At 38.3% G+C, this 18274-nt stretch overlaps 1 protein-coding gene across 1 annotated transcript in view; it reads right to left on the reverse strand.

Annotated features, from left to right (window-relative positions):
• The window catches only part of LOC102204797 (thyrotropin-releasing hormone-degrading ectoenzyme), a 266230-nt gene that overhangs the window by 85302 nt on the left and 162654 nt on the right, over positions 1–18274 (reverse strand). Inside the window, exon 5 of the mRNA XM_005742288.1 lies at positions 17393–17547. Within this exon, the coding sequence (XP_005742345.1) occupies positions 17393–17547 (155 nt within the window). The remainder of the gene's footprint in view (positions 1–17392; positions 17548–18274) is intronic.

Genomic DNA, 18274 nt, shown 5'->3' on the forward strand with positions numbered 1-18274 from the left:
TTCGAATTAATACAAGAAAAATGCTCCAAAAACACAAAAAACTGAGAGCTTCAGTCAATCAATGCAGATATGCCTTAACTTATTAAAATTAAAAGATTGGATTTACGTCTTTTTCAATTTTGTTATGATTCGGGTTCTTGATCGAGCATTCAGTTCCGTTTAACATCCATAATGTTCCGTTTGCTTCCTGTTTGGTTTTTCACCATTTTGTATTTCTTGTTATTCATCCTCAGTTACGGATGTTGTTGGCTTTGTAGTCTCAGTTTAGTATTTTGGTTTTGGTTTAATGTTCACTTGTACCTTGCTTGGCCTTCATGTTTGGTGTTTCCTATTGTGTCATTTTAGCTTTTCCTGTTTTATTTTGGTAAACTTTGTCTTGTTTGTTTAGTAGTCAGTTTTATTTTCCCTGATTAGTTCCAGGAGTGTTCCCTATAGTTTCCCCATCTCCCTGATTATCCTGTGTCTCTAGCCCTCAGCTCATCCTGTTCCATTACTGGTCCTGGTTTCTGTAGTCTTATGGTTTCCTAACTTCCTAGTATACATAAGAATACTAGCGTTTGCAGCACAGTGGTTAGCACTTTTGCCATACAGCAGAAGGTCCTGAGTTCAATTCCACCATCAGGCCAGGGTCTTTCTGTATGGAGTTTGCATGTTCTCCCCGTGTTTGCGTGGGTTCCTTCCGGGTACTCTGGCTTCCTCCCACCGTCCAAAGACATGCAGCTTGTGGGGATAGGTTAATTGGTTAATCCAAATTGCCCATAGGTGTGAATGTGCGAGTGAATGTGAGTGTGAATGGTTGTCTGTCCCTGTGTGTTGGCCCTGCAACAGACTGGCGACCTGTCCAGGGTGTACCCTGCCTCTCGCCCAATGACAGCTGGGATAGGCTCCAGCACCCCCCGCGACCCTGAAAAGGATAAGTTGAAGCGAATGGATGGATGGATGGACTAGCGTTTGCCTGGCGATATGCATGTATGTATGTATGTATTTTGCCTTCAAAAAAACGTGTTACTATTTAATGCCAGTCTACAAATCTCCATTTGGGGTCCTCACTCTTTCCTAAATTCGACAATTTTACTGTGTTTTGTTCTTCAGTGTTTTGTGACTACCTGTCAGTGAAAGGCCTTTCTCAATAAATTTGGACTTATTATTTGTACTCCTTCTACCAGTTTCCAGTATTAGTCTCACCTTGAAGCTACCTGATGTAAGGTGTGTTATGGAGCATCAAGCTGAGAACAGAGAGGGGAAAAATATATTTTTTCCAAATACATATGAAACGACTTTTTTTTGCCTTTGGTTTTCAGTTCATCCCTTCACAGTGCACAGCAGTTCATGCACACATTTACACAGAGCATACACCCGTCACTGTGTTTGAGGTTCATTATAGCTATTTAATGTGAGGTTTTTAAATGTGTGTATGTAGAGTATGTGTGTGATCGCCCACTGTGTAGCAACTGCAGGAGTGTGTTCAGGCTTCCTAATAAGCCTTGAACAGACACAAATGTGGACACACTCACAAAAGGAAACCCACACGGGGTGTTAGATGTTTGTTTATGGTCTGTTAATTAGCCTCGGACATGAGCAGGAGGCAGCTCAACGCAAACACGACAAACACACACATCTACACACACACACACACACACACACACACACACACACACACACACACACACAAGGCTAAATATAACTGTATTCCTCTCACACATTATTATTGATTAAACCCTCCTGTCCTTCAGTAGTGGAACAGCACAGGAGGCTGTGGGCAGACAGATTAATAAAGCATCTGAAGAAAAGATTTTCCTCAGTAGTTCAGAAAAAAAACAAAAAGACAATTTCATGTATGCACGTTAATTATGTGTTAATAAATATCCTGGAAGAAGCTGATATGCTTAGCAAAATAACAATCAAAAAGAATTTTTTGTAGATGTTCTGCCAACACGTCAAAAACTGCTCTGCAGACATCCTTTTTTTTTTGTTTTTGAATCTACTGTGATTCTACTGTTTTTTTAAAGGCACTGACAAATTTACACTTTTTTAGGATTAACTCTGCAATTTTAACATCCTGGTTTTTCTTTTCATATGGTCTGATGGGATAGACATGCAGACAACTCAGTGCAGATATACATGGTGTTTTTGAAGATTCACGGTTAGCATTTTGGCTGTTAGGTTATTGGAGCTGGAAGTGACCACATTTGCATGGGTGTGTGGAGATATCAGCTCAGACTTGCAGGTTGTGTTAGCAAGTTTCAATCATGAACAGCATGAGTGAAACCTGCTCATTAGTACCCAGTAACAGAAAAATCAAATACAAGTATTTCACTCATTAGAGCCAGAGCACAGACTTCTTGGATGGTCTGTCAGCACAATTAATCACACAGCAGGTCATATTACTAACTGCAAACATGGCTGGGAGGTGTAGCAGCAGCTTTCAACTTTTTGGCCCTGCTGTCTGAAAGCCAGCACTGAGACTCTTAGTATGGACTCGCTTTTCTGCTTTACTTGAGCACTCAAAGCTCTTCATACAACATGTCTCATCTATAACAGCTCATCTGTTATTCCATTACAATGTTATGCTTTTTGCCGACTGTATTTTTTTTAATGTTCTGTGTTTTCTAATCTACCAAATCTCTGAAGTCTGTGCATGATGGTCATGGTCACGTACTCTGCTTATCACTCAGTGATTCAATCTTTCCTGTCAGTTGAACATGGTACACAGATCTGAATGAATACCAGGCTGTACACATACTTATTACTGCTTTAAGATTATTTATCATGGATTTTTTTTTTATTAAACAGGCTGTGCTTTACAATGAAGTTAATGTTGCAGTTACTTTGCAGAGAAAGCAGAAAGACATTTAAGTATTACAGCCTGTATGAGATGTGGAACCCAAAGGGTAGGAGCTGAGCCACTGGCTGGTGTCATAACTGGGGCTGAGCTTGACTTTTTGGAACTCAAGAATATTCGATTATCTGGACTTTAAAACTTTCCACAAACTTCCCACATCAGCAGCATCACAACTGATGGTCAAGAGGTCAGTGGACAAAGGTCAAAGAAGACAGGAAACAACTGCAGATGGAGGAAATCATTCTGCGACTCCAGGCTGAACTGATAGACAAGGACAGCTGAGTGTTAGTGTGAGGTAAATATAAATGGAAAAACTCAGAGGGAAAGGAAAGAAAGGAAGAAGAGCAGGAAGAATTAAGGGAAACAGAAAGAGAGAGACAGGTAGAGCGGGAGCAAACAATGAGTTGATTTATGGCTCCTTCTATTGTAATGAACTGTATGCAAACATGGACTGCAGTAATAAATTATCCTCTTTGAACCAAAACACTGCAGAGAAAAATATACAGCCTGACAGCTTCAGGACACACACACACACACTGCAGAACACACACACACACACACACACACACACACACACACACACACACACACGCGTGCACAGTGCATGCATGTGTCTCCATGAGGACCAGGTCTGAGTGATCACAGAGTCAAATCAAGCACAAATGTTTAAACAAATCAACTCATTTGCTGTTTTTCATTCTCTTTAATGTTAATAATCAGAATTCATATTTATCCTAAGAACACAGTGACTCCAGGGACCTGACTGAGAAAGCAGCTTGTGAAAAACACTGCAGTGTAACTTGACGTGCCCTTTGGACCTAAGAGCAGCAGAGGTCATTGATTATTTCACTCCTATCCCACTTCTGTCTTTTGCAATTGTTTTGAGGGTGCTGTAGGACTGACCTTATTTTTGCACCTTTCCTTCCACATCCCTAAACTAGGTGTTCGGTGGTCTGCTTTTCTTTCATTTTCCTTGAGGAAAGTGCTGTATTTTTTTCCCCCAGATTTCTTCTTTAATATCTTCCTCTCAAATTCCTCCTTAGGTTGTTCCAACATTGCCCGATCCTTTATTTCGTCTGACCACTTATCGCCATAATCTCTCATCTTGGTTATTCTCCATGCCCTGGACCAACTCATTTCAGTATTATTGGACTATTTTTAGTGCAGTTTACAACTTCATACATACTGCAGGACCTGTTAGTATTCATTAATGTTTGAGTGAAGTGAAGGGTCATCTGCACAGTCAAAATCATCTATAGCTGCTGCCAGAAGGTCCGCCTTTGCACTACTGCACCTTTTTTATTTATTTTTTTACTATTTCCACCACAACGCATTCAATAACCAATAGGAAGAAAAAGGTGCAATCACATCACCTTGTTTAGACTCTGAGGCTTGCTGATAAGTGGCCATCGTACAGAAAGATGCAGTAATCTTGTTATAAGAGGTCTTTATGTGTATGAACTTCCCAGAGATGCCATAATGTTTTATAGGACCACAGAGGGTGCTCCTCCGAAAGCTGTCGAAGGCCTTCTCAAAGTCATTAAGATTTATAAAAAGCCATGTGTCAGACTTATTGTTCTATTCCTTGCCTTTTACCTGTGAAAAAATAAAAGTGCACTCTCACACCTATAACCTCATCCTTTTGTTCAAAGCAAACATTTTTTCCTAGCATGGTTAATTTGTGTTGGTGTGAAATTACACTGTTAGTCTTGTCACAGATTAGAAACCCATTAGAACACTAGAGTTCTCATAATGTGTAATGCCGAGTGTTTGTTTATGGTATTAAAGCAAAGCAGAACAACCACCGGCTTTTAATATTACAAAAGCTATAGAAAAGCTACAAGCTATAAAATCAATCTTGAAGCAATTAATTGTTAAAAAAATGATCTTATAAAATATTTTCATCCAACACCCAGTCTTACGGAGGTGCATGTCCTTAGAATCGTTGTGTGGCATAACAATGAGCTGATTATTCAGACAGAATCGAGAATGATCTTCACCCGCAACAAGAACAAGAATTCTGCAATTCAGCACATGATTCAGCATAAGATTTCTTTCTTCTTTCATCCTGGAGTCAGGGTGTAATCCACGAAGAGACATCCACAGAGCTAAAGCCACAAGAGTACAGTGGAAACCCAAGAACAAGTCCAAAAAACACCCCCTGAAACCGATCTGAAACTAGCTCAAAACAAAGTCCCAAACCATTCCTAAACAAATCCAATCCTAAATAATCCTAAACAAAAACATTCTAAACTCAGGCTTTTTTAAAATGCCAAAGAGTAAAAATGGGTCTTCAAAAAGGTTTTTATAAAATGCTGATTGCTAGAGAGGTCCTGATGTGAAAGCTGTTTGTTCCATGTTTAAGGTTCAACTATGTCAACAACTTGTCAACGACCTGATCTCTATCTCATCTGGACATCTGGAGCAAGTAGTCAACAGACCTCAGGCATCTCAAACCAAAGTAAAATGATCATGGAGGTTATGACGTATCAACCCAAAAAACAAAAAATAAAACCTCGAAATCAATTCTAAAACTAACTGGAAACCAGTGCCAGGAAGCCAGTATGGATGACATGTGCTGTCTTAGCATAAAAAGTGAGAGACTGATTTCTCCTCTCAATCATAAACTGCAGTGAAGTCAAAGCAGATTCAGCAGCTGGTTTTCTGGTAAATGAGAACCTAATGATTTTTTTTTTCATTTTACAATAACTTGTGAATAGAAATACACCAGAAACAGCAGGATAGCCAGAGATACGAAAAAGGATGAAGCTGTCCAGTGAAAGAGACACCTGTCCCAGAGCTATTCATTTTTTCATATTTTGGGTCCCCCGACTCTTTAGATATGAACTCTGCTGTGAATCTTACTTTACTGCTCCAGCCAGCAGAAGGAGCTGTAGCTTGTAGCAGTTAAGAGGATTAATGACATGACAGCTGGGAAGAAAAAGGTTGACATTGAAAGTTTGAGACATAAATTGTTTCCTGTACGCTGTAAAGCAGATGATTGATGGTTCTGTCCTCCTCCTAGACATCAACATGAACCGAATGAAGGAACAGACCTCGAGCTGGGCTGTCAGTCATCGACTTCTTAGGTGGAAACAACATGTTTAAAGTTAAGAAATACGAACAGGTGAGGACAGAATTATTTAACCGCCTCTATGAAAATTTCATCTGTTAAAAGTATTTCCCAAGTTCTGTTAAATAGAGCAATACATTTTTAGCACAGCTTTCCCAAACATCCTAGTTTTATTTTGGATGCTAACACAAAACAAAATTATCTCACAAAAAAAAAAACTAATAACTGTTAAAATTACTAGCTCCCCTGATGCTAGGGGTCAATTGTGTGTCCTTGTTGCAAGATAATAACTTACAGTCATTTCAACATCTGCCAAGTAATCCTAGCCCATTCTTCTTTGGCAATTTGGTGGTATTTTGGCATAGACCTTGGTCTTTAGTACACGTCACAGATTGTCAATGGGATTCATGTCAGAGCTTTGTGCAGGACAATCAGTAACTTTAACTTTGGTTTTCTGGAGATTGTTCCTTATCACGAGGGACGTATGTTTCGGGTTGTTGTCACATGGAAGACAAAGTGATGACCCTGATCCAGTTTTGCAGCTGACTGCATCAGATTTCTTTCAAAATCTTAACATATCCTTTTTTCTTTGTAATTCTTTCCACCTTCCAGACACACTGAAGAATCGCCGCATCCTAAAACTCCCACCACCATGTTTCACTGTGGGGATGGTGTTCTTTGGGTTGTACGCCCCTCCTTTCTTTAAACAAACATAAGCACATAAGCTTTCCCCTCTTCTGACCAAGGGGCGCACTTCCAGTATTCATAATTTTTCTCCAGGTTTTCCCTAGCATACTTCAGGCTGGCTTTAAGGTGCCTCTTCTACAGAAGTTGAGTCTTTGTTGGTCTGCAGTACTTGGAGAAGTTTTGATAAAACTGCGACAAGTTTACTGGCAGAAGCATTATGGTTGGGTTTATGTAAAATATGCACGTTTTCAGAAACTACAAGATGCTGCGCTTCAAATGAAGTGTGACAGGTTTACTGTTTTTCTGTTGTCATTTATTTTTTCCATATCGACAATGCGGTTAAATAAAAGGGCTGTGGATGACAGAACCGATCCTTACCTGTAATTCCAGTTTTAGACTAGTTGCCAATAACTTGGTGGATGTTACGAAGTTAACACATGCACTTAGAGTGTGTTATCTAACACTGACTCTGCTGTCACCTCGCCAGAATACACATTGTGTTATTTTCTTCTGCATATGGTTGAATTATGTGAGAGACGGAGCCAGTGAGTGAGTGAGACAGTAAATCTGTTTTCCTGAATCTCATCCCAGTGTTTTTCTTTGTCTGTTTTAATTAACAGACAGCTGATAGGAATAAACTGAGAGCATCCTCTGGCAAACACAGTCCTGCATATGTGCATATGTTTGGCTGTTTGAGAGAATCACTTTAACCATTTGGTGGTTACAATCTGCTGCGTGCAGTTTACTGCCATTCCTACTGCGTACACACCTGCAAATTGCAATTCAACAGAAAATAAAGTTGATGCATCATTCATGAGGACGTCCCTTATAACTCCTAATACAGCCTACTTCAAGGGAACATCGTAGAGCTAGCATACTAGTGAGTCATGAGTTAATGATTGATTCATAATATCCGTTAATCATTCATACACTGCGCTTTCTTCATGACTCATTTCTGTTTAACTCTGATCCAAACACTGTAACCACTCATTCATTACTGATTATTTCAGCACTAATTGCTCTTTTTGTGTAACCGCAAGTAGTGATCCATGTGTCTGAATAGCATCTCCTGGCTCTTTATTGTTGTGTAAATGTATTCGATAGTATTTGCACCAAATCTAAAAGTCACATACTGGAGACTGATTAAGTGTTTGATTCGAAGGGAAACAGATGAGGGCCCATTGAGAACATGTAATCAATTGGAAACTCATCTGTGACAACTTTTAAATTCATTTTCATTGATAAGACATAAATATACTGGTTTAAAACATTCCAGGTCTTATTAAAGGCCATTACATATAGTAGCCACAAGCTAAACAGTCACATTTTCAAACATAAAAGATGTAACTGACTTTTTGTCAACATAATGCTAACCATATACCCAGCCATAATGAGTCTTTGCTACGCTGGTCAAATGGTGGTCCCTCTCCTCTTTAGTCTGGCCCTGATGTCCATGTTTTCCAAAAAAAATTGAAAATTTCAATTTAGCTAACCTCAGAACAGTTTTCCACTTTTTGTATCCCAGAGAAGACGTTATTTCTGAATCATGCTCACATATGGCTTCTTTTTTGCATGATCAAGCTGTAATCTGCATTTGTTGACGGCAGTCGTTTGTGTTCTCACACAGTGGTGTCTGAGGTTGTTATCATTTCTATGAAAGAATGATGCCTGATTTTGAAAATATTGATTTTCAACTTTGTTCCTTGCGCACAGAGATTTCTCCAAAATCTTGGAGTACTTTGATGATATCGTGTACTATAGATGATGAGATTTTCTAACATTTTTTTGTCAAAATTATTTCAAAGTTTGCAGGTTTTTTCTTTTGCAGACTGATGAAGCTGTCTCTATATTTACTTCGGAAAAACACCTCTCTTTAAGAAGGCACTGACACTGACTTTTATTAGCAAACACTGGATGAACATTAAATTTGTGGCTCTGTAATGCAACTTCATGCAACTTTTGCCTGTCCTCCTGATAAGAGTCACGATTCCTTGGGCCTCTTGAGGGCTCATCTGTAATTTGACATGCATTGAAACAACTAGTACTTTCAATTTTGCTGAAACAGCGGAGCAATATATCAATCTTTATGTCACCTGAACACAAACATTTGGGCATGTTATCCATTGGTTCCTGAACAACTTTGATTGTGTTCTACAATAACCAGTACACATTATTGATACTCATTAACTCAGCAATTGGTATAATAGATCGTTTACATTGTAGACTATGTACAAAAAGACAATATTGCCTCAAATAATCTGTGTATTTAAACCCTTCAGTCTGATGTTGTGCTCAATACCAGGATTATCTGAATGATTGGACAAGAGGAAGACTCCCCACAGGGTGCTAATGAAGACTCAAAATACATCTAGATTTAATATATTAAGATTATTGTTATGTGAAAATCCATGGAAATGGATTAAAACAGCATTGTTATGGCTTGGCAAACAATACACTAGTTGTTTCATATAGGGAAAAATATTCTAGAAATCCCATTTTTTCTTTTTCTTTTCTCAAAATCACTCGTTGAAAGACTTTGACACTTTAAATATTCTTTTAAAAAAATCAAAAGACAGCAAAGTATGTGCAGCTTTTAACTCTCTGGAGGATACTTAAAGGTTTTGTAGGAGTTTCCCCAGACAGTAGACTAGGAGAGAGCATGTAACCATAGAAATTGCCATGTTGTCTGGGGAGGCCTTTGACACTTTAAATATGCTTTTGTTCTGGACATCTCAGTTTAGACTACTACCTCTGCACCGTAAAGATGAGCTGTATTCTTCTCAATGTCTGGAATTACTTTCTGTTTGATTCCATCTGTCATCCCCTCAGCTGAAAGGGGAACACAACCACATGTGGTCCATCTGTTCACCTGAGAACAACAGCAGCATGCAGCATGCGCACTCTGAACATGTCAGCAGCAACAGCACATATCTAACAAGACATCAAGACCACCAACACAATTTTCATCATCTGTTCCATGTAAAAAATGATCACGAATGTGCAGAGAAACCATGCAGTACAGCGCTACAGAGCCACAGAGCAGTTTGACAAGAAAGTCAGCTGAGTGTAGATGAAACAAAAACAAAAACCCACACAAATCTGAAATTAAACACATTTATCAGATTTCGACTATAAAATATGATGCATATTTTATTAAATTTCCCTCTTTAAGTCCTCAAATCCTTCTATTGTGGCTGATAGAGGTCGACATAAAAACATGACAGCAGCAGAGGAGGCTAATCTGACAGATGGGTACAATACATCCTCAAACACACACTCCCGCAGACACACAAACTTGTACTCCTATACATGTGAGGGCAATGACTTAGGCCCTGTTCAGATTGAGAGCTTACACTGTTTCTCTTATGTAACATATTTAAAAAAAAAAATAGATGCTGACCCTATTTAATAGAGGTTTGAAAGATGATTCAAATATTTTTTTGCTTCACTTCCAAAACAAAACAGAACAGGCGGTGGACGTATGACAAAATGTACTGCTGGCACTCACAGAGAGACTGTTCTATAGGCAAAGTTATAAGAAATTATAAGGATTGTGTGGCATAAGCTACAAATAATAGACTAGACTATCTGTCCCCAACATCTGATTGGAGTTATATCTGAAAGTTACAAAAAAGCTTTAAAATTCCTCAAAGCTTTTCACCTTTCCTGTCACTGTTGGCGACTATAATGCAACACTAGGTCAGCATATCAGTTACCTTCCTCATTTTCCTGCATTTCATGCAACATAATTTTTATTTATATGGGAACAGTTCACAACAGTTATCTCAAAACACTTTGTACTGTAAGATAAAGACCTGCAATATTAGAAAGTAGCTCAGCCACAACAGTACCAACAATCATGTTTCCCAGTGAATACATCAACCTGACTTTGATTACTGACTGCTTCTAAAACTCTGTGTGCGATTAAGTAGTTTTGATTGAAATGCCTTTAACGCACCTGGATAGATTGAAATTAAGCTTTTTATGAAGATATGGACAATAACTTTGGTGATCACCTGACTTTTTAAATAACACCATCTTTAAAACTTTGTTCATGCTGAGAAAAATACAGTGGCCATACACTTGGTCCCCCACTTGGGGTTAACTTAGCTAGTATAGCAGCCTGGTGTGTAAAGTTCTGCTGACCTAGGTGTGACTGAGTCAAGCGAGCATGACATGTTTATACAACATAGCTCATTCACCCATTCACATCCATTCATACAGCCATGTCGAAGCGCTTTCTATTTAACATTCACACACATTCATACATGGAAACATTGAAGAGCAACTAGGGGCTAGTATCTTGCGTAAAGATATTTGCCATTTTGATGGAGCAGTCAGGAATTGAACCTTCTGATTAGTAGATGACCCTCTCTACACCTACTCCAAAGATAAAGATAAGATAAAGATCCTACAATAATACAGATGAAACAATCAGATGACCCCCTATGAGCAAGCACTTGTCAACAGTGGAAAGGAAAAACTTCCTTTTAACAGGACGAAAGCTGTACACATACATGTAGCGTCACTGTCACGCACTACACATCACACACATTCACTTTTCCTGAAATCTATCGGTCCACCCGTTGGCAGGTGATTGCTAGGCAACATGATGATTTAATAATATAGATTAAAAAAGAAATTTGAGGGGTCTTATATGCTCCTGTCCTGTCCAAGTTTGGGCAGTCACTTCCTGACTGTGTAGACAGAGTTCATGGACAGGCATGCTAAAGTTTCATGGTGGTGTTTTATTGTGAGCTTTAGGTGGGGAACAAAAAGGACAAAGTGTTTATTTCCAGCATAATTCCAGAAATACTTCACTCTTTGTAATGATATGTACCTTCTCATACTCCGGTACAGTCTGGAAAGATAATTATTTTCTTTTAAAAAGGCAAATTATGCACTATGATTAGAATTAGACGTTTATTCTTTGCACATAACAGGTCAATAACAGCTAAACCTTCCACTAAAAGTCTATTTTCCAATTAAACTCTTTCTGACTCAACCAGCTGATTATTGAAAGCTTCAGACAACTTTCTGTCTTCTTTTGTAAGCCTCTCTGTATATTTGCATGCGTTTGAGAGAGATAAATGGCTTCAGGATGAAATGGAGTGCAAAGCTGCAGACAAAACACTACTTTATCATTTTCCTTTCTTCTCACTTGCTCCTCTAAACTAACAAACCAGATGAAGAAAGATGCACAAAAAAGACAAAAAAGTGAAAAAATACCAAAACAAAAGAAAAAAAAAACATCAGTACTACATTTTTTATGACATGTCCAATAATATATATGACTTAATATACTGTACACATCACATATTATGGCTTAACATTGTTATTCATTCTGTTTCTTTGCTTCACACCAGCAGCAGCCTGAAGGCAGCGTTCATCAAGACTGAGCACAGAGAAATGTCGGTATGAGGCCATATCCTGAAGGAAATTAAATAGAAGCAAGCCGTTTCTCCATCAGGCAGAGGCACCACAATATTTATAGCAGAGCCTTTTATTTTCATCATCAAAATCACCCCATATTACATGAACAGTTCAGTTTGGACACACTTCATCCAAATTTTATGGTTTTGAGATATTCTAATACTTCTGCTGCCACTCCAATAAAGAGGACATCAATTTCAGGCATTTAATTACCCATGAAATATTATTCATCCAGTGTACTGGAGGTAGATATAGTTCATGGATTACTTCAGGTCATGTTCACAAAAACGAATAAACACGTACTTTATATTAAATCTTAAGACTACAGCATATAATGATACTTCAGACAGTTACAGCTCAGCTCTCTTAGATGTATAAAGCTTAACAGCATCAAGAAGATCTTAATTAAAAATGAGAACTTCAAGGATTAGAAGCCTCCAATTTTTTTTTATTGTGATCATTGGAAGATGACAAGCTGTTCTCTGCTCCTCAGTAAAATTCATACTCAGCCTCGCACTGTAAATACAGCAATGTTATTTCATTTAACTGTGTTACATTGTTTTGGTGTACTTATATTGAGTTGTTTACACTATAGCTGTTCATCCTTGTTTGAATTCATCATTTCCATGTGGCATGTTTAAGTAAGGAACAGTTCTGAAATTACAAACACAAAGAATCATGGGACTATTTTTTTTTTACTTCTAGCAGTGCCAGGTGATTGGCACACCATCTTTGCATTTACTAATGAACTTCTGTTATTCTGTAGTGTGCTGGGACCTAGGAGACACACACACTGAAGTCCCACAGCTGGTGCTGCACACAAAACCAGAAGGAGAAGCTGAGAATCCCAGGCTTCCCTCACCCCAGCCGCCTCTTCCACCTCATCCAGGGGAACACAGAGTCATTCCCAAACCAGCTGAGAGTTATAATCTTGTCAGTGAATCCTGGTCTGTCCTGGGGTCTCCTTCTGGTAAGACATGCCCAAAACACCACAATCAGAGGCATCTGTGAGGTATCCTAGTCAGACGCCCAGACCACCTGAACTGCCTCCTTTGTAAAGAGGTGGCTTTACTCGGAGACTCTTCCAAATGACTGAACTCCTCACCCCAGAGAGCCCAGCCACCCTTTGAAGGAAACGTATATCTAGAATCTTATTGTTTTGGTCACTACACAGAGCTTGTGACCATAGGTGAGGGTAGTAAAGGAGATTGTAGACTAAGTCACCAACTTCGCTTTACCCTATGCTCTGTCATAAAAGATGCTCCAATCTCATGGTCCCTTCTTCAGTCATTCATAAACAAGACCCTGGAGGCTGGAGGTCCCCACCTGATGAAGCCAACCCCTGGCTAATCATAGTTAAGTTTTAATACTTTTATCATTTCAGGTTCATAAACTCAATCTGTTGAAGTTGAACTACTTTAATGTAGAGAAGAGCTCATTCATTGGATATACTATGTTAAGTTCATGTGACTTCATTTGCTGGAATACTACACAAAAAAAGTATAGCTAACACCTCTTAAATTGGCCTTAAATTCTGACTGATAATGAGTTGTCCCTATTCCATAATTCTGATTCTTATGACTGAATAACAATGTTTGATTATTGGTTTTCTTTCAGTAATGTTGGAGGATCTTTGCAATGCATAACAGCCTCAAGATGACCACTGCTATAAACCGGTAACACAAAGTTGCCCATAGTGTGATAGACTGGTGACCTGGTGCACACCACCTTTTGCCCTTCAGCAGCTGGGATAAGCTCCGGCGCCCACACCCCGCCACCCTGAATCACATAAGCATATTATTGATGGATAGACAGACAAAACATAAAACGCTTGCATATATTTTTTCACTCTTCTCTTTTGAAGAAACACCTCTGCAATGTACATAAAACTCTGCAACACTGTACTGTGCGTAATTTTTAGTTTTTGCTGTCATTATCTTACAGGTGAAATATCATCAGTGTCTGCTAATGCTAATTCTTTAAGTTTAAATCTAGCTTTATATGGTTACCCGGATTAATATAAATGTTGAATATGTTCCTAGTTTAAACTGGAGATTTTGAAAAGAACACTTCCTGGGTGCTGAGTGTATAAAAAGCAAATATTGTAGGTCTGTATAAAGCTCACTGGTAAATGAGAATAAGGCTGAATGTTTTGGGTATTTTTTACAGAGCTCTGTTCTCTTTCTGTCTTTGTTCATCTTTTCGTATCCTTTATTCTTCTTTAACGGATGTCGTTTCCATTCTTTCTCTCCATCACTTTGTTTCTGCGCCTCTTTGTTTCTCCGTCTCCTACGCTCTACTTTTTTTCTCTCTCTCTCCGTCTCATACTACGTCTGTCTTCGCTGTTTAAGCTTGTTCGCCTGGTCACACTCCCTCCCTCTTTCTCTTTTCTGACTAAAACCTTTAAATTTCCTTCTGCTTCATCGTGTTTGTCTGCTCGTCACGTATTTGATGTCATACTGTAAAAACAGGATCATCCTCTCTGCTTTTGTTGTTGCCCGGGGAAATTTGTAACACGCACACACAAACACAGAGCTCATTGGTGTAGCCGTTGAAGTCATTTTGACTTCTGTCACATTTGGTGTGTTCATAACCAGACCATTTGCATTTGTTAGAGGAAAATTTATTTTTTAATTTTTAACTTGTGTTTCATGTCAATGTTCACTATTAATTTTATTTCCCTTTTTCATGTCAGACTGATGCAGTTGAATATAAAAGACCACTAGTGATATCGCAGCAGCTCATGGGTTCGGGCTGAGCCACAGGGGTTTGTTTCAGTCTCAGCACGATAACATATCAACAAATTTAGCCTCTGTAGGTGGGTCACTTTCTCTGAAGGAACATTTGTATCTTATGAACATTATTTAAACCCTCATGCTGGTGTGCCGCCCTGCCTGCATGAGTGGTGAGAAATGTACACCTCTGAGCTAAATCCTGAGCAGCTTTCAGAAATACACAGACACATAAACTATGACAAGTCTGATACCCACAAACAGCCTGTTTTCCTTTGCAAAGAATGCAGAGTCCTTTGAAAGTCACAAGACATTTTTAACATGCACCTGGATGTTCATGAAGTCGAACGAAAAATGGTAAATATTGCATTTATATGTTAAACACATTTTCAGTAAATTGATTGACATTGTTTTTAGAGCTTTTAGTTCTTCTTTTCAGACTACAAGACATAAAATGTCCAAAATTCACAAAAATCAAATTTTCTAAATACACTTTCATTTATTAATAAACAAATTTTACAAAATGCAAACAAGATATTAGTTTTGATGACCAAATTAGATACATTTTTAAAATTAAAGCATAATCCAAACATTTCTTGCTGACCAAGAAAGAAGCCCCTGCTTCAAAGTTCACCCTTTCAGGCTCAACTAGAATGCCTACTTAGACAAGCCAAATGGCTACAGTTTCAAGTTGTGTTTGGAGGAGTAAAGGTGAGGCTTTTAAACCTATGAACACCAACTGGCAAGCATGGTGGTGGTAGCGTCATGCTCACGGCTGGAAAACAAGGAAAACAGCCAGTTTAAGCAAGATCTCTATATAATTCCTGAGTCGAATTATCTGTAAGCCACTTTGCAACCCACCTTCACCCCAACTCTTTGTTTCATGCTGATGTCATGTCATGCCATTCTGACTTAATGGCTTATCTGTTATTGCTCCCTGCATGAGGCTTTTCATGTAAGAATATTGACAAGCTCCCTCAACAGATGGGAAGAGAAAAAAAAATCATATTTTCTTCTCATCTCTTCACCATCAGTCCACCTACAGTGTTTTGTGTACTTAATTGAGATATATGGTTGCAATCCTCATAAGCAACAAAACAAGACAAACCGAGTCTAATGAAGAATGAAGTTTTAAGAATTATTTGCACAATACGTATAATTCATACCATAATAAATGAACAGCAGGTGATGACAATTCTTAGATATACTCAAATCATTTGTTTTATTAGTATTTCAGTGTTATTTATGTCCTTTATTGCATATCAGACACACCTGGTCCTCAACAGGTGTGGTGACATTTAATGTTGTTTTTCCAGAAGTAAGCTACCAATTACTGACCAGTCTGCACTCATTTTAACTTCCAACAGCTGTGAGTGTCTTTTGCACATCAGATTTACATAATTCTGTGCTAACAGGTTAACCCGAGCCACCAGTTTGAGTCTAGTAGTTCAATTTTATTTCACTAAGACAAGCAATCCAGCATAGTCAGCTTCTGTCAGCCTGAATCTATGGCTTATGACAAAATACCACATTATAGCAGAATGAGACACTAATGAACAGACATGTGACTAAGCTCACAGTGGATGCATTTAAATGAAAGAAAATTCTGTTCTTTGTCTGCCAACAGTTCAAGGAATGAATGAACTCAGTTTATAACAAAATTGTCACCACCTGCTGTTTTCTTTTTGGTTTTGGGGGATTTTTTGTTTTGTTTTTTCATCAAACCCATCATTTTGTGTGCTTGTGCTCCATTTTCACATGAGGTTTACATCTTCGGCGAAAAGTGTGAAGCCCACATATTGAGTATGAAACATCTTTAATTCGAGTGGGCATGTCCTTAACTTGGCTCTGTCAGCCAGCGTGAATCCCTCCATATTTCAATTGCAAATATACAAATGATTTTTTATTGCATTCATTCAACTTTAGTAAAGTTTTATGACTAATATAGTCAGGGGAACCTTATTCTTCTAAAACCAGAATTACATGATCCCAGCTATCACAATCTCTTTAGCAAATGCCTCCTGTCAGACTCAATAATACATACATTTTAAAAAGGATTTATATATTCTCTCTCTTATACGCTGCATCCAAATAATCTGCTCTCATCCATCATTTCTAGTTGATCTAAATTCACTTCAGTGAGATAAAAAGGTTTAAATTTATGAAAATAATCTTTTTTTTTCAAGGAGTAGCTATTAAACAGGTGGTGAGGACATCAAACATTTTTAGGAAACATCTTTAGGACAATGAGCAGGTGAAATTATGCAGTTATCATAGATTATGTAGTCTAAAGAGTAGGAAAATGTGATTCATGGGGCTTACAGATGTATTGTTTCTGCACCATTTGTACAAAAATGTGTCTAGACAGAGTAAACATTTCTGAAAAGATTATTTTGTGCAAAATATTATATTGTGCAACCAATACTCATAATCCTAGTTAGTAAGTATTTATGAACACTGTGTTAAGAAATCAGTTACAATCAATGATCTCCAATCATATGAAATTTTACAGTCTGAATAATACCTTTCTTAAATGACATTATAGTATATATTCTATAGTATATTCACAATCCTTCGCAGTATGAATGGTAGTATAATGTCTGAGCCATCAGGTACGTTGCCTACCTGGTGACAAATCTCGTGGACTACCACCATGGTGAGTTCCATCTGATAGGATGAGGACGACACGTCTGCATCTAACAGGATCTTCTGCTCCACGAAGACGCTCAGGCCCCAGTTCTCCATGGCGGCGTAGGGGTGTTTGGGCACAGCCAACAAGTCTGTAAACCAATCATGACAACAACAACACATTACGGCTTTTCAACACATGCTGAATGTTTTCCTGCATTAATAAACTCTCAGCGAGATTCCACCACTTAAATAACAGGAGGCGATCGCTGTGACAGAATGACTGCTGGCATCGGTGCGGTTCCCATTTCGGGTTAAAATTAAACTCATGAGTCATTTTAACTATGTGCCAAAGGAGCCTTTCATCCACACAACATAGATATATGGATTTTTCAAGATATAACTCTACATATATCTGTATGAGAGAGAAGCAGTCCGAGAGAGAGATCAGCTGAGATGTAACAAAAACGAGTAAATGTAGAGAAATGTCCTTTGGGTGGGGAAACTTGGGTTGTTTTTCAGAAAAGGCATTTCTCTCCAGTGAATGAGTGACCGGTTCAGGTCTTAATTTAAATTTAAAATCACAAACTTCTGGCATTTCAGCTGCAGCGGCCTTCGTCAGAGGATCACTTGCAGACAACAGGAGACATTATTATTTCCTCTGAGAAGGAAAAGTTAAGGACAAAATAATACCTCAGTCATAAAGAGGAGCAGAAATGAGCAAAAAATTACATGAAATTTACCAAAAGTATTCTCTTCATGAATTAAACAGTATTTCTTTGAGACACACAAGGAAAAAAAAGGCACTACTGTAACTAAGACTTGCTTCCATTTTGAAGCCTCTCCAAACCAATTCATATCCAATTCTTTACCCGCCAT

The sequence above is a fragment of the Pundamilia nyererei genome, unplaced genomic scaffold (genome assembly GCF_000239375.1).
Source record: "Pundamilia nyererei isolate P.nyererei 1_Seehausen unplaced genomic scaffold, PunNye1.0 scaffold00119, whole genome shotgun sequence".
NCBI lineage: Eukaryota > Metazoa > Chordata > Actinopteri > Cichliformes > Cichlidae > Pundamilia > Pundamilia nyererei.